The sequence below is a fragment of the Hyperolius riggenbachi genome, chromosome 1 (assembly GCF_040937935.1).
Source record: "Hyperolius riggenbachi isolate aHypRig1 chromosome 1, aHypRig1.pri, whole genome shotgun sequence".
Lineage (NCBI taxonomy): Eukaryota > Metazoa > Chordata > Amphibia > Anura > Hyperoliidae > Hyperolius > Hyperolius riggenbachi.
Genome location: NC_090646.1, coordinates 211053950 through 211077836, shown reverse-complemented (window position 1 = coordinate 211077836; position 23887 = coordinate 211053950). Strand labels below are relative to the sequence as shown.

General features: G+C 39.1%; 1 protein-coding gene across 1 annotated transcript in view; it reads left to right on the top strand.

Annotated features, from left to right (window-relative positions):
* The window catches only part of FAT4 (FAT atypical cadherin 4), a 305933-nt gene that overhangs the window by 230907 nt on the left and 51139 nt on the right, over positions 1-23887 (top strand). The window contains exons 7-9 of the mRNA XM_068280038.1: positions 15966-16146; positions 17094-17341; positions 18149-22492. Coding sequence (XP_068136139.1) covers positions 15966-16146; positions 17094-17341; positions 18149-22492 — 4773 coding nt within the window. The remainder of the gene's footprint in view (positions 1-15965; positions 16147-17093; positions 17342-18148; positions 22493-23887) is intronic.

Genomic DNA, 23887 nt, shown 5'->3' with positions numbered 1-23887 from the left:
GCTACTGAGGTAAGTACTCCCCAGGGGAGGTTTTTTTATACATAGTCTCTTTAAATATGCTTATGATCTAGCTATACTTAGTATAGTTAGAGCTGCGGCGTGTATGGCGGCGGGTGCACAGAGATCTTCAATCAAATTAACAGAGAATATTGGCTTGGGACATTTTGGCATGGGGAGGCTTGGCCGCCCATCCCCTCCAGATCGCCCCCATACCATGGACCATGTTGGCTGGTATAGCTCAGGGCCCAAAGCCCCACGCGGCCATGGTTCCGCATTCTGGCTATCTCAGCCATAAATACATTTACTGTATATAAATGTTAATACATTTCTGTCATTTTACTGCATTTAAATATAGAATTGTTTCCTCTAACTTTAACATCAATTTTCTCAAAAAAATCCCCCAAAAAACAGTTTGGGCCTTCACTACTGCTAATAAGTTTTGGAGGACAATAATAATGCCAAATGTGTATTGCAAAAAGTTATTCCTATGTAACTCCCAGTCCCATGCAACTTGCTGAAATTCTCTTTTGAGGGTCTGTTTATAGTATGAGTGCTGTATATGGAGTGCAGGATATTCACCCTAGTGTTTGCTGCACTATAGTCCACTATAGCACTGCTTCCTGTATTTGTACACATTGTTGCAGATTGTCTTATTCAGTATGACTATATGACATCATAGCTCATATGCATGCAGCCACATGTATTTACAGTGTGAATAGCCTCCACGTGAGGTATTGACTTTCATTATACAAACTACATTGGGGAAATGAAAATCACAACCTGATTGGCTTCTAACAGCACATTTTGGTTCTATTTTCCCTCCCTAATAAGGCACAATATATCTGAATGTGATTCATTTAATACCTCCTGGATGAGGATGGATTTCCAGCTTTATTTATAGAGTTGACAGCTTAATTGTGACCTCACTGAACTTGTGTTATGCATTTCCTTGAATTGTTCTGCATTGTACATTATGTCCGCTTTATAAAACTGATATAGTAACAGTGTGAGCACATACCATATATTTCTTTGCACAAAACATACCTCTTTATACAGTATGTTTAATGTAGTTGAAAATGTACTTACATTAGACTGCTTTGGATTTTTTATAAACAAGTTCTTGCTGCAGGCATACGCTTAGGGGCATAATAGCCAAAGTGCTAATTCACTAATCTTTCAGCAATCCTCGCTATACTGTAACATAACCCCATGAGATAACTTTTTATAAATAAATCCTGAACAGGTATGATAGATTGCTTAAGCTCTCAGTATCCTCCACTATTCTTCATTTTGGGAAAACAGTTGATCGGCCCCAATGGAATAAAGTTCAGAAATACAGGGTAAAACGTTATGCAAAGATTTCATTTGAGTTAGACATACATGCAAAGAATATATATCCTGCTGTTTGTATGTTTACAAATGCTGTCTATAGAGTTATAGCTCACCGCGTCCTCTAGTGGTCAGTCTTTGTATTATTAGTAAACTGCAAGGGTTCTTGGGATAGAAAGTTAAACTGCATTTTGGGATTGATTCCACATTTTAGAACCCTGTCTGTGAACAGTGAGATAAACACTATCTACCATTTTTCCTCTTATGGCAGCATTCTTATTTCACTGTATGTGATTGCAATAAATTCAAGACTACTGCAATCAGTGTCACTACAGCTGAATACTCACCTAGTGATGCAGGAAGATGAATCACAGTGACGTCCCCAATCCATCTTTCTGCCAGCGGGTACACGCAACGGCACACGACAGACGTGACAGAGAGTTCAAGCGATCGCAGTACTTTGCGCGAGAGTCATCACGATCCAATCCACCTTTGCTGTCCTTGTTGCCGCAAGTTGCCAAACATTCACATAATCGTGCTCTTACATCGCAATATCGTGGAACTCTTCGCTCAAAAAATTGCCGGTTTTGGAAAAATCGTGCAGTGGGTACGGGCCTTTATAGGAAGCCAGGAAAGTTTAGCTGCATGTCTTAACTACACATAGGCCACATGTGGTGGACAGAACAACCGTTATAAATCAGACCCACTGTCCCTGGCTGAAACAGAGGCTGAAAACTCCTTAGCATCAATGGAATATCAAAGAACATTTCATGAAGGGGCCAGACTTTTGAGCCTTACCCCTGCTGCATGCACCTGCAATGTCTCAGCTGGTGTGTAAGGAAACTGAGCTATGGTGCTAGCTGATACAGAAATACTAGTTTATATTAGATACAGCTGGCCTACCTATGCATAACCTGTGTGCTGCTTTATTAGGTAATTGCATTTGTTCCATTATGTAGTGTTGGTGTTCGAATTTTTGACATCAAGAACATCTGAATTCACCCGAACACCACACTTCAGAACCATTCAGCACCTATCAATACTTCCTGCTTCCAAAGCCAGAAGAAGGAAGTATCAGAGTCAAGTGAAATGTGCAGTAAAGCAGAAGTGAGTGAACTTCACCTGACCCTGTCCACTTGTTTGGTGTTGGTGTTCGGGTGAATTTGGGATGAACACTACCGCTTTGTCTTTCTGCACATTTGAAGACTCTCCACCCATCCTGTCAATTCATTTGGGTGGCAGCAGGGATGGTTGGAGAGACCCTTTCATTTGGTGTGATAGAAGCATGTGTTTGTTGAAGTTTTAAGGGTTTCATAGGATCGTGTAACCAATTTATTTGGTCTATTCTAGCTCTGATTAAGTAAATTTTTCTGTGCTCAAAATACAGAATAGACATCAATGATATATTTATATATTAACTAAATAAATACAGTGCTCTTCTCCACTCTTGCCTTTTCTTTTTCCTCCTTTTGTCTCTTCCTCCACTCCCTTGCATCCGCTCCTTCCTTATCACTCTCTCTTCTCTGCACACCAAGTCAACCACCTGTTATGCTCAGTAGCATATTAAAACTGCCTGGAGTCCAGCACTCTTGCAAATCTTCTTGCTTTTAAAAAATATTACTGCAGGAAAAGCCGCCGTGATTACAGGGCCAGAGGGATTTACATATTTTCCAATTTTACTAGGAAATGAAATGTCTGCTTTAGCTGCAGTATGTAGAGTCAGATAAATCATCAAGGTTGCCTTGTTATGTTAACACAAAAAGTGGTAAAAGTTAGAATCGTATACGAAACTACAAAAATTCTATCTATCTATCTATCTATCTATCTATCTATCTATCTATCTATCTATCTATCTATCTATCTATCTATCTGCAATAGGAGAATGTAGGTTAAGATGAATCCTTCAAGATTGTGCATAAAGCTGATAGGTAAACAGGATTTATTCACTGTTATTTATGCCCCAGGACATATATTTAGGGGCGTACATTAAAAAAAGGCGATGCGCAAAAATCGCGCGGGGTGATGACGATAATGGCATCTTGCTACTAAAGTTATTTAAAGGAACACTTAAGTCAAACAAAAAAAATGAGTTTTACTCACCTAGGGCTTCCAATAGCCCCCTGCAGCTGTCCGGTGCCCTCGCCGTCTCCCTCCGATCCTCCTGGCCCTGCCAGCAGCCACTTCCTGTTTCGTTGACAGGACCTGACAGGCTGGGGACGCGAGTGATTCTTCGCGTTCCCAGACACATTAGCACCCTCTATGCTGCTATATGGTATATGATATATGCTATAGCAGCATAGATGGCGCTATTGTGGCCAGAAACGCGAAGAATCACTCGCGTCCCCAGCCTGTCAGCTCCTGTCACCGAAACAGGAAGTGGCTGCCGGCGGGGCCAGGAGGATCGGAGGGAGATGGCGAGGGCACCGGACAGCTGCAGTGGGCTATTGGAAGCCCCAGGTGAGTAAAACTAATTTTTTTTGTTTGACTTATGTGTCCCTTTAACGTTTCAGAAATGTCCTGACACGTAAAATAACTTAAGTAATAAGATGTCATTAGCAGCATCTGTAATACATTACCTGGTCCCGGTGATCCCGTCTTCTCTCCACTTCCTGTTTAGTTTGAAACGGTCCTGCAGCCAGCCAATCACCATGCGGGGGCTGAAGCTGCATGGTCATTGGCTGGCTGCCGGACTCATTCAAACTAAGTAGTATGTGGAGAGAAGGCGCAATCATCAGGGACCAGGTAATGTATACAAACCCCTCTGCCTGTGCCACCTGCTCTCACACTGCCTCAAAGCCCCATGCCTCTCTCACACTAACCCCTCCCTCTGCTTAAACCTGGACGACATTCCCCGGCTGCCTAACACTAATCCCCCTGCCTCCATAGGCGATAGTACAAGCTGCGATTTGCGGCAAGCAAGGAGATTAAATTATGGTGCCTGATAAATAGTGGGCTCTAGACGGCCGCTATTTATCACGCACCATAAATTAACCTTCTTTCCGCTAATTATGGCTTGTACTATTGCCGCCTATTGGGGCGCCATTTGTCTTGCACCATTTTTATCTGCTCCATATCTAGGGGGCTTTCTGTCATGTTATGGAGTAGTAGGGCACCCAGCTGGAGACTTGGAACTCATGTGGATGGTGTACACACTTAGCAGTGCCACTGCTTTGAATGACTGACACTAGGGGCTTGATGCACATAACAGCGGTAATATTGCTGTGCACAGACAACAAACCACAACAATAATACCCTTACTTCCGTCAGTAAGTACCGCAAGTTACTCTGTTAGTGCTACCCATGGTACTCGAGTGTCATTACTACAGTAGCAACTTAAATAGAGCAGCGTGAGTTAAAAATTCCGTGTGCACGCTCACGTGACAAGCAGCCTATTGGGTCAATGAAAGTGACCCAATGACATCTTATTACTTAAGTTATTTTATCTCGGAAAGCCACAGTGCTCAGGACGGGTTTAAAAGAGCGGCCACTATTTAGAAAGGAGCGGGGGCCTATGCACTACAGCACGTAGCGTACACACAGGATTTTTAACTGGAGCTGCTCTATTTAAGCGCAGCTTAGTGAATCAACTTGTCTATTGCAATAAGATAAGAGTGCTGTCTAAGAGTTGCAGAGCTTCTCTAAGTATTGTGCACCTTGACCAATCACTGATGGATTTCTGGAATACTAGGTGTTGTGGGAACTCTGGTTTTCTATGAAGCCCCACAAAGTGATGGTCATTTGGCTCTTATTATCCTTCATCATCTGTAAGCATTCCTTGTACTCTGAGTAGACACGTACAGTTATGTGTATACATATATGTAGCCTAGTCCTTAGCCTTGAGTTGGCAGTGAAAGACTAGCCTTGCCCCACACATGTTAGCTTACTTTATTCTCCAATACCATTTTTTTAAACAAGCACTGTTATTTACAGAAGAAGGAACATCGTCTATAAAGCATCTATAGAAACGTTTCATTTGTAGCATGTAATTTTCATATAATATGTAAACACAGCATTCATCGTTCGCAAGGATCATGTTGCATTTTTATTTGTTGGGGAAAAGTAGGCTTTGTGGATTTTTTCTTGGGTGGATGTAATTTTACACTGTTTACATTGCTACTTGGAGTTAAATTATAGGACATTTAAGAAGAGCACAGTAAAACACTTGTTATAAAGTATCAAATATTTTTCTCCACTAAATTTGCCAATTTAAAATGAAATTTGGTATCCTTCTGTGCTGTTGTACTTAACATCTGGGTATGATTTCATTGATGCAGCATGATCTCAGAAAAGAAAGTGGTAACTAAACTCACAAACAAATTGATTGGGAAAGTGAAATAAGGACACTAATGACACATTTCTTACTTGAAGCGGCTGTATCAGCTCTCCTACTTGTGGGTTCATCATCATCAGTGGCTCAGCCTCCTTCCTTGCAGTGTAGAGAGTTCTGAACTGACTTGCTTAAATCCTGAACTCCGGGCTCATATCTTTTAGCTATGCTCACGGGAGCCCAATTTAATGCAGTCACTGGCAGACAAATCAAACAAAAGGAAATCCATGTGATGAAGGTGTGAAAGTAATTCACTTATTAGTGTAACATAAAGTTCCAACTCGTCCCTTACAGTCCAAATAGCTCCCCAAGGATCCAATTCCAGCTCATTGTTTAGTGAAAGCTGTGAAATATCAAGAATTCTAACACTACATCATCATTTTCTCCCCTGTTTTATATAAATATCTAAGGAGAGATTTTCAACTTATAACATAATGCAGGTATGGATTCCAGAGTTTTTATAAAAATCTATCCAAATGGACTTCATAGCCTCATTAAAATAGAAGACATTTATTTTCTTCTGTCTTAAAGTGGGATGAAATGCCATATTAACTGAAAATAATAGTAATAAAAAAATAATCCGATAAGAAATAACGTATTTATCTTACCTATCCTGTTGTTTTTAGTGGTCACTGTCAGATTTAGAGTTCACTGTCAGAGAAATGTGATATGGAAAAAAAGAAAAGAATGTTTATTGTTTCTCTATGATGCCAAAAAGGTCATCACTTCTGCCCACTTATTTTTTTCAACCCAGCCCAGACATCACATAGACAACATACTTACATCAGTGGGAATATTCTCCAAAGGGAAGGAGAGGGAATGCAATTACCTTCTGGTCATAGTGTCCTTATCTTATCCAAAACAGGAAGCTTTCTGTTATTTACATGCTGAGATAAGCTTGTTACTGTAGCTAAAAATAATTCCCACATTATCGCTGGCACTGCACAGTTCCTGCAGTTAGCAAAGGCACCCAGGCCAGGTGAAAAGAAAAAATGGGGGCCATTTAAATGACATCACAAATGCAACAACTGGGGTTTGCATCTAATTAACCTCCCTGGCGGAGGGTTTTTTACTTTTTTTTTTTTTAAGCATGTAGCTAGCCTAGCACTAGCTACATGCTTCCCCCCTCCCTGCGACGTCCCCCCGTACAGTCCGATCGCCGCCGGCGCGTATGCCCGTCCGGAAATCCCGTTCTGAACGGGATTTCCTTGAGGGCTTTCCCCATTGCCATGGCGACGAACGGAGTGACGTCATCAACGTCGTGACGTCACAGGGAGTCCCGATCCACCCCATAGCGCAGGCTGGCGGCGATTGGCCAGGCTGCGCAAGGGGTATGCGGGGGGGGAGGGCCATGTGTAGCGGCGGATCGGCGGTGAATGGACCAAACACGCACCTAGCAAAGTGCTAGCTGCGTGTTTGAAAAAAAATTATGCAAATCGGCCCAGCAGGGCCTGAGAAATACCTTCCGCGGCGGCTTACCCCGTGTCCAGCACGGGGTTACCGCTGAGAAGGTTAAAGCAAGGGATGGAGCCATGTAGATCACATCTTTATGCTCATTCTGAGAATCATTCAGGCAGAATATCAGATTTATAGTAATTTTTTTACTTGATTGGAGTGTTCCATAATAAGTGGAGATGTGCAAAATGTTCATACTTCAAAATCTAGACATACATTTCGGGGGGCATTAATAGTCATTCTAACATGCAGAGCCGTAGTCACAAAGCTGCATTACATTTTCCATGCACATGTTACTTACACTAATTAGGTAGCACACGCTGCACCAATAATGCATGCTGTGATACCTAAGTAGTGCTTGTGTTACTAGTGTACTGGACATTATTTTGCTAGCATAACACACGTCACACTAGCAATACACAAATCAAAGACAGCTTGATTGGCATGTCCAAGCTTCAATACAGGCATCGCCAAATCAGGGGGAATGGGGAACATGGGATGGGGTAAGGGTACAGTGGGTTAGCAGCTCATGGGCTTTTTTTTTTTTTTTGGGTGGGGGCGGGTTACAGTTAAATTATTATTCCTCTCAGTCTGTGGCATGCTGTGACATAGTGTGCAGCGATTGTTACTGTGGATTTTTCTTCTCCTAGTAGAATGTAGTGTTTTCTCTCATCCTCTAATGTGTGAAAGTCTGGAAATAGTTCCATCAGTTTCTTAAAGAAGGTTTCCCTTTACAACATGTTATCAGTTTAAAGATAAAATCATATATATTTTCAGAAATAAAAAATAAATCTGTATTATTGTTGGCCTCTATAATAGAGAAACTGGTGAGTTTTTAGTTAAGAAAACACAAAAGTCCCCCATTTTTGTATTGTATGATTAATGTCCCATTCTTTATTTAAATACATAAATTAATGTATTGAAATAATAATCCCCAGGAGGATGCAGACAGCAGTCAACTAATCGTTCCTGAAAAGTGTTTAGATCAGCTTAGCTTATTAGGCAAATTAGCAGACACGCTAGTGATTAAGAGACATAAGGCATCGAAATATTAATGAATGTATATTCGTGTTGTATTGTTTGGACCAAGCTTAGAGCAGATGCTTGCCTTAATTGAATTAGTACATTGTACTATTAATTATGTATAATTATTAAACATTGTCCTGAAGAATTGTATTTTTTAAAAAATAATCATGATAGACTAAAAATGACATGAACATTACTATTATTATTTTTTTTATATTTTTTATAGTGATATTAGTTTAAGTCCTTTTGTGGTTATCGGTACACTTCTTCAATAAGTTAAACTAATTAAGATAGATGAAAACGTTATCAGAGACACATGTTGTTCAACTGTCTTCAAGTCAAATATACAAAGCACAGTATCCACAGGAAGATGATGCCTCATAGTGACAGCATTACAACAGCCTAAATTAGTCAGCTTTTTGGAGATGTTTAGCATCTGTTTAGCACGCCACCTCCCTACTGCTCCAGTTAACTTGTGATAATAATTGAATGCATTAAGCGCATTAACTAAATCTGTTGTCTAAAGCTCATTTAGAAACATTATTCCGCAATTACACCATATAGTCACTTGATAGCAATTAGCATATAATTGTTTTTTTCCTTTGGCTAATACATGACTCACGCTTTTAATTATTATTAACTTATATTGTGGCTAGTATGCTGTCATTACAGACTTGTGTTCCAACCGAGAAAAAAAAATTGATGATGGATATTTTTAATTGGTTTAAAAGAAAATACTGCACAAATGTATACTAACAACTAAATACAAGAGAAAAGATAAATAGGTTAATATAATGCACCGGAAAATGAAAATGCTTTGTACAGAAAAGAAAATGAATTTGAGACTCACAATACAGCCATTATTAGGGCCCATAAATTCAATAAAGATTATATCTTCTCTCTCTTTCTTTCTTTTTCTCATTTATTGAGAACATTTTCTTTGTTTGCCGACTTGTACATTCATGTGTTATTAAAATGTTGTTGTTTTTGCTGCTGCTATAAAGATCCAAGGAATCTTTAGCAGTGAATATAAATATTTTCTAAAATGGGTGATGAAGCCATGGTCTCTGTTTTATTCACCAACCATACAATGTTATTATTTCCTGCATGGATGTGCACAAATAACCTTTCTGTCATTGAATACCACTAATGATCATGTGATACAAGTATTGCAATAAAGCAGTCACTGAAACTACATTATTGGCCATTACTACAAAATTATTCCCAGTTGTACCCGGAAATTAGAGCTATACATGGTGCACAATACGCAACACGTATGGATTTGGTACTGGATTTTGTGTACCCACATAGTTTCCATTTAGAGTACGAGGTGCTTAACATTTGTATCATTAGCAGTTTCAGTAATGCTTCCCACATCATTCTTCCCACATCATTCTAGCCACTTTACGTCAGTTCCTCATAGCTTTCACTAACCCCTCCTCTTCAATGAATTCCTAAACTTGACCAACAAATGCCTCCGTTAGACTTCCAACCTCAAATAGTACCTAACGTTAACTGATGTCTAACCCTAACCAATAAAACAAACCTCCCGCTACTCCACCCCTTAACCCTAACTTTTTTTTTTAAACATTGACTAAAATGAGTCCACCATTCATCTTGAACTACTCAGCTTATGGATTGGTAAGAAACCCAGAGCACCAGTACCAAATACCCTTTGCCATCACTCTTAAAAATTGTACACAATAAGTTATTAGTCCTATCACCTTAATAAATCACTCTCGATGGCCCCCAAAACATTAATTTCTTACAGTTGTATGAATTATGTATTTTCATCTGCATGTGGAGTGCTGGTTTTTGTGTTCTATTGCTGTTTGAATTACCAAATCCAGCTTAGCATGCAGCTAATTCCAGCACTTATATCAGTTCCCAATCACCTTGTTCCATCAACCATAGAAGCACAATTTGCTTGCAAATAGGTTAACTGATATTATGTACTGCATGTAATTTGAGTTTTGCTATGTGCTATGCTATTCTGCCTCCCCCCCCCCCCCCCCACACACACACACACACGCGCACACACACACACACACACACACACACACACAATCATAGATAAAAAGGATCTAATAGCTTGGTCACCCCCAGAGTCTACCTCAAAATCTTTGTAGACAGAGCTTTTTTGTCACGCTGACCATACACTTTGGGGCTCCATGCTACACCCAATCAGGACATCTCCATCCCTGGAAGCATTTAAGTCCAAACTGAAGAGCTACCTGTTTAGTCTGGCATTTATGAACACCTGCCTATTTCCTTTGTAACGCAGTCCAGCCTGCAACCCTGTATTGATCTGAGACAAATCTATGCGCTTTTAGTCCTATAAGAGAAAAGTGCTTTACAAATGTTATATTATTATTATGTGTTTAATACATGTTACGTTTGTGGCATAAAATTGTCTTGCACTCTTGCAAGTGCAAGGCAATTCAGTTTTACCAAGGTTTTTCTGTGGACATTTACGACAGTACTATTAAAAATGACGTTGGATAAAATGGATTAAGAAGGAAAAAAAAAAAGCAAGGAAAATCTGTCTGCTTCCTAGTTTAATGACATATGGTTCCACGGATTCCAAAAATAATTTTGCAGTTGGTGAAAATATGTAAAATAGTTAAAGATATTTCAGAGCAAACAGGATTTCATTTATTATACACTGGGATTAAAGTTTCACCTGTAAAAATAGTTCAGTTACAACTCTTTAGATCTGCATCTCTAGGATGGTTTGGATGGATTTAATAATGCATCTTTAGCTATTTATGGTCAAGGTATTGCAATTATATTTCATTGTAATCCTCAATAGGGAGTATTCCAGCAGACACAATAGCTCTCTTCCTCATCAGGCAGACAATTATCAGGGGATACTTTAGGGAAGACTTTCTGGTGGTCTACGGGTAAATGATTAAAAACCCAGTCCTCAGGAGTAACTGCTATTGAAGTGAAATCCTGGATTCTGGGAAATGAGCCTGACCAAGAAAAACAGAATCACTCACCGCAAATATGATATTGGTATTAGACTCCAACTACAAAGTTAAACAGTTACCAACTTTCTTTCCCACTTCAGTCCAGTGACTTCACCTAAGAATTATTTCACTGCTTACACATCATCACAGATGTTAGAATGTGGTATTTGTTTAGAAACAAATCTAAATGTAACAAAATCTTTAAAGCTCTAGAAAAAAATAATGTCCATACATCCATGCATTACATTCAGTCAGCAACCTGGCCGGAGATGACTTCAATGTACCTGTTAACTGCAAAAAGGTCTCCACTGACACTGAAGGTTTATATTTTTGTAGCCGGTGGCTTTGTGGGGGATCAATGGTTATTGGCTAAATCCCAAAATCTTGCAGTATATAAAGTAAAAGGAGATGACATGTTCTGTTTTTACAGATTCTGAAACATAAGGTCCCAATATAAATTAGATGACAAAGTATATGGATTAGTTGATGATCTAAAATGTATGGGTAGCAGATGACCACCGTATAAAGGATATCACTGGGGAATTGTGATTGGTGAAGCTAAGATATGATGCCGTGAAAAAAAAAGAAAATGTATACCACCACCAGTATGCATCAGGGGTGGATCAGCCAAAAAATGGTCTTACCTGTAGCATGCTCCCATAAGGCAATAGTCAAACATCGTGAGAAGAGAGATGGCGGGGCACCACTACTTAAAAGCCCTTTATTATGGTGCCCTGCCATCTCTCTTCTCACTTTGTTTAAAATATGATGCCAGCTTATAAATATTTTTTCCAAGATGAAGTGTTATCCATAATGTTGGTGCTGCCTCATCACTTATCTACCTTTCCCATTCACAACTCTATGCTCTGCACTCTGCACATGTCTACGAGGGACATTCAAAATAATAAAAATAGTTTGTAGATCCATTTGCTTTACAACACTCATTTTAGACATATGCAAACCTAACACCCTTGTGAACTGAGATTTTAACAAATTATCATTTGCCCCATCACCAGAGGTGCATGCCATTGAGGATTTCTTTTGACCTTAAACTTTGGGAAGGCCTGGATTTCTAGGGCACTTCCAATGACCTCCTTTGACATCATATAGCATGTAATCAGTTGCAAAATTTGCACACCCACCAAAGCTATTTGTAAGGCTGAGGGCTGGTGCACACCAGAGCGGTTCTGGAGCGTTTTTTAAAATGCTTGCACAGGGGAAACCGCTTGGGTAATGAAAGTGAATGGGATGGTGCACACCAGATCGGTTTGTTTTTTCCACAAACGCAAACTCTGGGGCTGCAGCATTTTTTAGATTTCTGAGGCATTTCTGCCTCAATGTTAAAGTATAGGAAAGTGGAAAACCACTCTGAAAAATGCTAGATCAGAGCAGTTTTTCAGGCGTTTTTGTTACAGAAGCTGTTCATGCCTAGAATCGCTCTGAAATCTGCTCCAAAAACCTCTAGCGTTTTGCGGATCTTCTAGAGGTTTTTGGTGTGCACTGGGCCTTAAATCATAAACATAATCTTTATTTATCTCATCCCATTATTTTTAGATTCATCCTATTCCCTGGGAATGGTAAGGGATGAGACAAAATGAACAGAGATGGATAAAAATGGAAAGGGTTTCTGTACCAATATATACTACTATAATGTAGCATTCGGCCAGACTCATAAAATACTTTTTTTTTTTTTTTTGCCCATGAACATTTAAAGGTGTACTGCCCTTAAAACATAGTTCACAGCTAGAGTGGGTTCCCATTTATGTGATTTTTTTTCAATTTTTTGGGGAATGAATATTTGCATTAGCACACATGTTAATGGTGGTCAATGGACTAGTTTCCATGTAATGTAAATTATCATTTCTGATGTGCTGCCTGAAAAAATTGGATAGTTTGCTGCATTTCTCCACATGACATATGCATTAAGATTGTGCATTTCATATAGAAATCAATGAAGGAGTAAATTGTCCAATATGCTAACCGCATGTGAAAATTCACATAAAAGTTGTATACTTTTCCTTTCTGTGAAATCTGGTTTGCACATGCACGTTAATTATTCATTTTTGCTATATTCCTCACAGTTGTCATTCTTAACCCGAGTTCAGTACCTTAGTGGCGTTCATTACTGAACGTACCAGGGGAAGATATATTCATTAGGATACATCCTGGTTATACAATATTATGCAATATGGGCTTGTGGCAATAATACAAAAATACAGTATGAATTGTGATTTATATACTTGCCGGCTATTAGGTTACTCTGTTTTTGTAATTGTTTTTAACATAATGGCCCATATGCAATTCACTTTTTCAAGGTCATATTTTCTCCAAGGTCATATTTTCCCAACTTGTAAATAAAATGCCTTTTACACCACCAGCAAGCAAACAAATACTCAAAATAATTTTGACAGTACTTTTTCACCTATTTCTTGGTACTTTTTCCATTTCAAAGTTCTAAAAAGTTAATTTAAATTGAAGATGAAAAATTATCTCCTAGGAGAAAACTCAAGTGAAAAAGTGAATTGCATATGGGCCACTGTATGAATTGTGCTCTTATTATGAATTGAACAGCTTATGAATTGAATAAAGTTTGCATTATTTTTCTTGTTACACAGTGTGGTGCTATTAGGTGCATATATATTTCCTCCTAGTATTGCTTTCTTTCTGCATACAATTTGCATATGAATTCTTACATGTAAAACACAAGCATGTAGTGGAAACTCAGCCTTACCAATGCAAATATGTTGGCAGATATTTTGGGGCTTTAACTTTTTTATTCACTTATTTGGTTTGGGGGATGTTAGACAAATGATAGAACTTTGGGGAATGCTGGCACATTCTTCCCTCTTTCCCTGAAAATTATTATTATTATTATTATTTATTGTATTTATAAAGCGCCAACATATTACGCAGCGCTGCACAATAGATAAATGGGTTAACATACAGGTAGAACATACGGAAACTCACAACAAAACAAGATCATGCAAATGATTTGATAACAATACAGTGTCATAGGTCAAAATAGAGACTGTTCGAGTCTACAAGAGGGGTGGTTGTGAGTAAGATTGCATAATCAAGCTGGATGCGTTAGGGAGGAGGGCCCTGCCGGAGGCTTACAATCTAAATAAGACCTACCCTGAAAATAAGCCCTAGCTGGAATTTTGAGCATGTTGGAAATATAAGCCCTACCCCGAAAATAAGCCCTAGCGGAAGTTAAAGAGGAGGAAGAGGCAGCCAGTAAGTGGGGACACAGGGGTGCAGTACCAATCGGGCACTGGTCCTGTCATCCCAGCACAGAGCAAGATTATCAGCTGTGTCCAGGGATGACAGGGCAGGTGCCTGATCAGTACAGTAGCATACTTGCAAATCCATGAACATGACAGTAGAAAGGAACAGTAAATGTTCTGCTGAGAGACACTTCCTAATAGAAATATAAGACATCCCCTGAAAATAATCCCTAGCAGATCTTTTAGAGCAAAAATTAATATAAGACATGGTCTTATTTTCGGGGAAAGACGGTATTAATAATTTGGTTACCTAACACAAACTAAATATTAAAATTTGTTATAACTTATGACCAAATTTAGTTAATGTTACACTTTATAAAAACTGGGAAAGGATGATGGTATCTAGAAGTAGATTAGGTTCATAGTGAAATATGCTGTAAATAATCAGCAAAGTAAAGGGAAAAGTTTACTACCTGTGCCAAATGATTAAGACATTCCACTCCCCCGGCCATAATCATCAAAATCAAGAAGCTGTAGCAATTTTCTTTTCCTCCTAAGATTTACTGCCACTGGCAAATGCTAAATTACTAGTGGATGGTTTATATTTAATTTTTAAATAAAAAACACTGAGCTTTTTTTTTCTTTTAAACTCAGCAACGCGTTCACACTATCCTTTCCCATGAGTTATATGTTTGGCTTTGTGACAAAATAGATGGTGGGATGTGAGACATATAAATGTGGGCAGGTTTCCAGAAGAGGTATAATTAATGGCGAATAGTTTACTTTGAATTTCATTTTATTTGTGACGTATTTTGTACTATAAACAGTGCAGTATTAAATAAGTCTGATTCAGTGTGTCTCACAATTGCCAATATTTTAGGAACTAAATGCACAAGGTTATAGAACATTAGTGGCCATACTTTTGTATCTAAACACTACTGGAGTTTCTTTGGTACTTCTCATTAACATAGCACTATACTTTAAATTTTATTTGTACTAGAACTAACATCTACAGAGAAACGGCGCAAACAGTCAGCTAGGCCTAAAGCCTTATTGAAGATGATCCATTTATTCTGATACTGTACTTCAAAGCGCATTTGAAGACCACTTTCCAGTTATCATCAGATGACATTATATGTGCAAATGAAAAATGGCATTCTGAATTTTTGCAAAGTGGTTAAAGATTAGTTTTGTGGTTGATGATAGTTTAAGGAATTCAAATGCTTATTGTGAACTGTTGAGTGTTGGCTACAACCCTTGCCTTGCAATTCTAGGATTCCAGGCTTGAAACTCAGCCACGACACTACCAGCATGAAGATTGTATACCCCCCTGGTCTGCTAGGGTCTTTCAATGGGTGCTCCCGTTTCTTCCCACAGTTAGGTTGTACCCTAACAAATTGTATTTAGACTGGAGACATTAGGCAATGCGTGTTGTGAGCGCCTCTGAGGAACAGCTAGTGAAACGATTATGTGCTCTGTTAAGTGCTACAGGAAATAGCAACACTATACAAATACTGTACATAGCAATAATAACGGATGTCCTATAAACTGTGTAAATGCAATGCTTAATTATTTTGCTAACAACACTATGATTAACTTGCCTTTTTCAACACTGTGTTTTCTTAAAAGGGTCTCCAGCTCTTACAGGAACTGGCACTGTTACAGTGAATGTCGATGATGTCAATGACAATAAACCAACATTTGCCTTAAAACAGCACTTTATAAGTATCTCAGAAGATGCACCTACTGGAACATATGTATTACTGGTCAACTGCTCAGATCCTGATGCTGGCTTGAATGGTGTTGTTCGGTAAGCTTAGTAATATGATTATACTTCAACCTGTCTCATTCTATTACAAGTTACTTTATTCATTCCTCTATTGAAAACAACCTCCCGTTGTCAGTGCTGCTCTCCTTCATGTGTCAATTCATAATTTAAAGTGTTTGCCGTGTTTTACTTCCTTCAAGCAGCGTAATGAGGATGTTAAGTTATATTGACAAGCCAAGTGCTACCTACTGAGTGCATGGGAAACTCAAAACAATCTTATGGTACTTATTAATTAAGTCTTGTGTACTAGTGGGGGTTAATGCATAGAGTGACTTTGAGCTTGTAAGAAAATTACGGGCTTGACTTTATCCTATGCTTGGTACTTGCGAACGTAAAAAACCTTTACTTTGACTGTATCAGGTCAGTTCAGAGAGGAGCCCATTTTAGAAAAAAAAGTAATACACTGTGATGGTTGTAGTTAATATTTTTTCTCAATTTCCTAAGAGGTCACTTAAGTTCTCTAAAAAAAATCCGGTGTTATTTTATTGTCTTGTAGTCTATGTTTCCACAAAACACAATTAAAATGATAGGTCTTTTGACTGTAAGCTAGCGTGTTTGAAACCTATATTTAGTATTTCATTTTTCATAAAGGAGTTTGTTTATTTTGGTTGCAGGTTATTAAGTGGTGGGTTTTAGTAGTGATATTTGTAATATTAAAGTCATTTAAAATGATTATAGCAGATTGTGTGAAACAAAAGCATCATTATTAGAACATTAAAGCTACATCTTTGATGAGTGTTCATTAGCGCAATATCTACAGTTTAATGAGCTTGCCAGATTTATTCAATTTCATTTCCTCTCTCGGGAAAATTCTTCCCCGTTGCAAGTGGTACAATATCGAACAGTCGTAGCTGGTTTGAAACAACATTTATAGAGTATAACACAACCTATCCGTGTCTACAATATAACCGTTTTGTTTTCTTCTGCAGATACAACCTAATTGGTGGTAACTCACAGTTCACAATTAACCCCTCTACCGGACAGATAATAAGCAGCTCATTGTTAGATAGAGAGATGAAGGACAACTATACACTCCTCATTACTGCTACTGATGGAGGGTCACCAAGCTTGTCAAGTTCAACCAGTGTGACAGTTAACATACTTGATGTAAATGACAACCCACCAAGATTTCTCCATCACCCTTATGTCACCCATATTCCATCACCCACTGCTGCAGGTAAGTGTAGAATACTTATTCAGGTACTGAAAATAGTCCTCCATTCCTTAGAAAAAAAGTTTAAATGGCAATTTTTAACTTAATATTTAGTACTTAAAGAGCCAGCATAGTGATATATAATAGAATGCAGTACATTGTACAGGATACCCACTGTTACAGTAATTTTCCTGGTTTCACCATCAGAAACACTTCCTGTATCTATATATTGCTGTTTATTGATATATAGCCCCACCCTCCCAGGGATGCTTAGCCTAGGCTGTAATGTGGAATTCTCCATCCAGAGCATTCTGGGAGATCAGGCATTACTTTCAATGGCTTTGGAGTTCTCTGGAAAAAAAAAACATTCCACAGAGCAGCGCCTGACAGGACTAAAGATATTGCCAACTGTCAAGACAAGACAAGACAAATAACATTTATGTCGCGCTTTTCTCCTGGCGGACTCAAAGCGCCAGAGCTGCAGCCACTAGGAGGTGCTCTATAGGCAGTAGCAGTGTTAGGGAGACTTGCCTAAGGTCTCCTACTGAATAGGTGCTGGCTTACTGAACAGGCAGAGCCGAGATTCGAACCCTGGTCTCCTGTGATACATTTCAGAATGTAAATCAGGGTGAGGACATATTTAACAAGGGGCAACACTGACTAAATCCTTTATAAATGAATATTGTAAAAAAAAAAATAAATAAGCAATTTTATAAAGTGTGTTATTTTTTTTATACTTAAACACAGTTAATATTCGTAGCTTAAGTAAATGTAAATACTTAATTATATTTATTCTTATTTTGTTTATTTTTTAATGTTTTTCTTTTTCAGACTCATTTGTGTTTGCTGTGACGGTAACCGATGAAGATATTGGATCCAATTCAGAGCTTCATTTTTCTTTAAAAGGCCATCATGCAGACAAGTTTCACATAGACCCTCTGCGGGGTGCAATAAGGACAGCAGAGGTGCTAGAAGGTGTATCGGAGATTACATTTTCTGTTCAAGTAAAGGATGGTGGCGTTAATGCTAAATCTGATTCCACTACGGTGACTGTGAGGTTTGCAAACAAAGCTGATTTCCCACAAATAAGAGCTGATCAGAAAGTTTTTGCATTTCCAGAGGGTCAAGAAGTGGGAACTTTGGTAACCACTGTTTCTGGATCATCAACAAGAGGTGGTACCTTAACCTTTTACATTGCCAGTGGTAATTTTGGCAATACATTCCATATCGATGAGCTGAATGGACAGATTTACATAAAAAATCCATTAGACTTTGAAACCATATCAAAATATATTTTGTGGATTGAAGCTAGAGACATGGGGTTTCCTCCATTTTCATCTTACCAGAAGATTGAAGTAAATGTTTTGGATATTAACGATAATGTGCCACAATTCAGGCAAGACCCATTCTTAGCAGAAATAATGGAAAACCTTTCTCCACGTAAAATAATCACAATTTCAGCAAAGGACAAGGATAGCGGACCCAATGGCCAAGTGGATTATGTTATAGTTGATGGCAACAAAGATAATTTATTTAGTATAAACAGAGTCAGTGGAGAGATTAGAAACACAAGGATGCTGGATCGGGAAAAACATTCCCAGCATATTCTAACTATTAAAGCATCTGACAAGGGAAGCCCACCTCAGAGCTCAGTAGTGAAGGTTGTAATCAATGTTCTAGATGATAATGATAATGCTCCTCGGTTTTCTCAGATCTTTAGTGCAACCATTCCAGAGAACTCCGCTTTGGGTTATATCGTTACCCAAGTTACAACTTCCGATGAAGATGTCGGTGCAAATGCAGTCAGCAGATATTCGATTGCAGACACAAGCCTTCCTTTCCATATAAATCCCAGCACTGGTGTGATTACAGTAAGCAGACCTATAAACAGAGAAGAGAACGATCGCTATATTGTGAGGGTTTCTGCTCATGACTCTAGCTGGACTGTAAGCACAGATGTGACCATCTTTGTGACTGACATAAATGACAATGCTCCTCGATTTAGTAAACCATCATATTACTTAAATTTCCCAGAAACCACTGAGCCAGGAACCAAGGTCACCCAAGTTTCAGCATCTGACCCAGATGAAGATCTTAACGGTCAGGTATATTATTTCATTAAATCACAGTCTGAGTTTTTCAGAATTAATGCTACCACAGGAGAAATTTTTAATAAGCAGCACTTAAAGTACCAAAGCCCCAGTACTTCTGGTAACATTAATATCAACAGGCACAGTTTCATTGTCAGTGCTTCGGATAGAGGGAGTCCCCCTCTTATGAGTGAAACAACAATATCGATAAACATTGTGGACAGCAATGACAATCCCCCCACATTTTTGCAGAGTAAATACTTTACTCCAGTTGCCAAAAATGCAAAAATCGGTACAAAATTGATCAAGGTCACAGCAGTGGATGATGTCGATTATGGACTCAATTCTCAAGTGGAATATTCAGCTGAAAATCTTGGTGGGAAATTTCACATAAACAAAGAGTCTGGCTGGATTAGTGTGGCATCATCTTTAATAGTGGATTTGAATAAAAACTATGTGATCAAAGTTACAGCGAAGGATAAAGGCAATCCTCCACTTTCCTCTCTGGTAACAGTTAACATTACTGTAACAGAAGAAAACTATCATACACCAGAATTCTCACAAAGCCACATAAGCATTCCTGTGCAAGAAAGTTTCTCAGTGGGAGCAGTTATCAGGACTGTGTCCGCAAGGGACAGAGATACATCTATGAATGGAATGATCACATATAACATAACAGCAGGAAATGAAGCTGGTCTCTTTGCTATAAACACTTCCACAGGTGCATTATCTTTGTCCAGAAACCTGGACTATGAATTGTGCCAAAAACATGACTTAACCATAAGTGCTGTTGATGGAGGATGGGTTGCAAAAACAGGTTATTGTGTTGTTACAGTACATGTTAAAGACGTGAATGACAATCCTCCTGTTTTTCAAGAAGAGGAGTATTTTCCTAGTGTCATGGAAAATGCACCAAGTGGCACCACAGTTATGCGCTTAAATGCAAGTGATGCAGATTCCTTGCCTAATGCAGTAATAGCTTATTCAATCCAGTCATCAGACAGTGACCTTTTTGTTATTGACCCAAATACTGGTATAATCACCACTCAAGGATTTCTTGATTATGAAACAAAACAAAGTTACCACCTGACTGTGAAAGCTTTCAATGTACCTGATGAAGACCGCTGCAGTTTTGTGACAGTGACTGTCCAGCTCGAGGGGGCAAATGAATACATACCTCGGTTTGTTTCAAAACTGTATTATTTTGAGGTTTCTGAAGCCGCCCCTAAAGGGACTCTAGTTGGCGAAGTATTTGCAAGTGACCGGGATTTGGGCATCGATGGGGAAGTTCATTACTTGATTTTTGGCAGCAGCAGGAAAAAGGGATTTCAGATAGAGAAGAAGACAGGAAAGCTGTATGTGTCTGGTCTTCTAGACAGAGAAAAGGAAGAAAGAATCTCACTGAAAGTCCTTGCTAAAAACATTGGCAGCATTCGTGGAGCTGATATTGATGAAGTCCATGTGAATATTACTGTGCTTGATGCTAATGATCCACCTGTCTTTAGCTTGAAATTGTATAATGTACAGATTAGTGAAGCAGTACCTCCAGGGACACATGTCACATTTGTAAGTGCCTATGACTCTGATTCAGTTCCTAGCTGGAATAGGTTTTCCTACTTTATTGGCTCTGGGAATGAAAAAGGTGCCTTTTCCATCAACCCCCAAACTGGCCAGGTTACTGTTACTACTGAACTAGACCGAGAAACAACACCCATCTATAATCTTACAGTGCTAGCCATTGATTCAGGGACACCCTCTGCAACAGGAAGTGCTACGTTATTGGTATCCTTAGAAGACATCAATGACAACGGACCTACCTTAACTACTACTGAAGGAGAAGTCAAAGAAAATCACAGATCAGGAACTCATGTCATGACATTACAGTCCACAGATTTGGACCTTCCTCCCAATCAAGGCCCATTTAATTATTATCTCCTCAGTACTGGTCCAGCTACTAGTTATTTCAGTCTTAGTCCTGGTGGAATACTCACAACAACAAGAGAAATTGACAGGGAACAGATAAGTGAGTTTTTCTTGTCTGTTGTGACAAGAGATTCTGGTTTTCCACAGATGTCCTCTACAGGAACTGTACATGTTAAAGTAATTGACCAAAATGACAACCCATCAGAATCAAGGACAGTTGAAATTTTTGTTCATTACTATGGAAACCTCTTTCCTGGTGGCAGTCTAGGTAGTGTAAAGCCCCAAGATCCAGATGTGTTGGACAGCTTCCAGTGCAGGCTAACATCAGGCATTACAACTCTATTTAATATCCCAGCAGACTCTTGTGACCTTCATTCCCAGTCAAGATCTACTGACGGCACATTTGACCTCTTGGTTCACAGCAGCGATGGCTTACACAATGCCGTCACCAATAATGTTCGAGTTTTCTTCACAGGATTCAGCAATGCTACAATAGATAACAGTATTCTGCTCCGTATAAACATCCCAACAGTTAAAGACTTTTTAACAAATAATTATCTGCACTTCTTACAGATAGCCAGTTCTCAGCTCACTGGGCTTGGTACTGCAGTGCAAGTCTATGGAGTATTTGAAAAGAACAACAGAACTTATGTCATGACCGCTGTTAAAAGAAGTAACAATCATTATGTGAACCCGAGTGGTGTAGGTACATTTTTTGAAAGCATAAAAGAAGTGTTATTCCGGCAAAGTGGCGTTTGGATAGAGTCAGTAGATCACGATTCATGTGGCCATAATCCATGTCTCAATGGAGGGAGCTGCATGAGAAGACTTGCCGTAAGCCCAACAGTACAAGTCTTGGAAAGTGTCCCTGTAGTTTTAGTGGCAAACGAACCTCTGCAAACTTTCATATGCAAATGCATGCCTGGATACGAGGGAAACTTGTGTGAAACAGACATTGATGAATGCCTGCCACTCCCATGCCATAATGGTGGCACTTGTCACAACCTCGTGGGAGGATTTTCCTGCAGCTGCCCTGATGGCTTCACTGGAATTGCTTGTGAAAGAGATATCAATGAGTGCCTTTCAAGCCCATGCAAAAACAATGGCATTTGTCAGAACTTTCCAGGAGGCTTCAATTGTGTCTGCAAAGCTGGTTCTACAGGTGAGATATGCACAATATTTCTTATGGGGACATACTGAGTTATAAGAGCAATACTGTTCTGAATGTCAAATATAATTATGGATATGTTTTTATCCGTTATTTCAATTACTTTCAATCGTTTTTTTTTTCTACTGCTTAACTTATGCTTTAAAAAAATGCTAAAAGCAACCTTTTAACCTTGTAAAGAGTAAGACAGTGGGCTTGATTTACTAGGCCAAAGAATGGCGATCCTTCAGTTTATATCACCCTGCATCTGGTATAGCCATTGTATCCTGCCTGATGTGCTCTTACAGTGATGTGCAGAGGATCATGGTCTATCATAGCGCTTTGCACATGAGGAGTTGCCATTGGCTCCACTAACATTAGTGTATGCTTGCTTCTCTACTAGCTGGGCATTGCCCACCTCATCAGTGAACATGCAGGGACATGCCTGGGAAACTTTATTTTTATGAAGCCCTTTATCCGCTATGCTGGTTGAATGGCTAGAAAACAGTGAGCTTGGGGCACCACCCCCTGACCACCATCAGGGTACCTTGCAAGGGGGTTGTGGTTGAATTAACCTTTTCCCTCTTGCAAAGCATCTCTGTGCCAAAGTTAAGGACAGGGAGCTCCTTCCTACTGCTGGGTTCCCCCTGAAATGAGGTGTGGATAATACAGTGATTTGGGTCTATGGTGCTATCTGGTCATGCTTTAATTAAAGGTCTGATCAAGGAGCCAAAGATAAATAGGTAAAAGGGATCATTTTCGACCCCTAACATAAAGGGATTAAACAGCAAAAAAAGAACCCCCTTCTCCCATTTCTTTTAAACCACCCAGGTGTTTAATGTATTTTACATAACATTTTCCTCTGTATTCTTTTTGTAATATTAGTTAATTGAAGAGCAGATGTGAATTTACCAAATTCTTGTTTGGCCATTCCTTTAAATTCAAATACAGCCTGGCAAAAAAAAAGTCAAATAAGCTATAGTGAGGCTTATTTCAATTTGCTGCTGCACATCCCTACTGGTCCAGATGAGTGGATCAATGGGAAACCTCTGTGGGGAATTCACATATACCCATCCTGTACATGAGTTTACTGTCAGCTGTGGTGAGGATTGTTGTAATCAAGCAAATATGTTACTGAAGAAGAACACAAAGTGGCCGGGAGCAGCTGACATGCAGTGAACTCACCACCTTCAGCTGCTTGTGGAAAAGAGGCCTGAAAGTAGCATGAGTCAGGTAGCTGACGAGAAGAGAGTTTGAGAAGCATTAAAACATTTTTAGCTGAATGTAAAGTGGACCGTATTGTCTGCTCTCAGCTGGGGAGAATTAACATCACTTTCTATACTCAGTCTTTTTGCTGCCAGGGCAGAAAATGAGAAAAATCTTCTTAGTGGAGACACAGGAAGTAATACA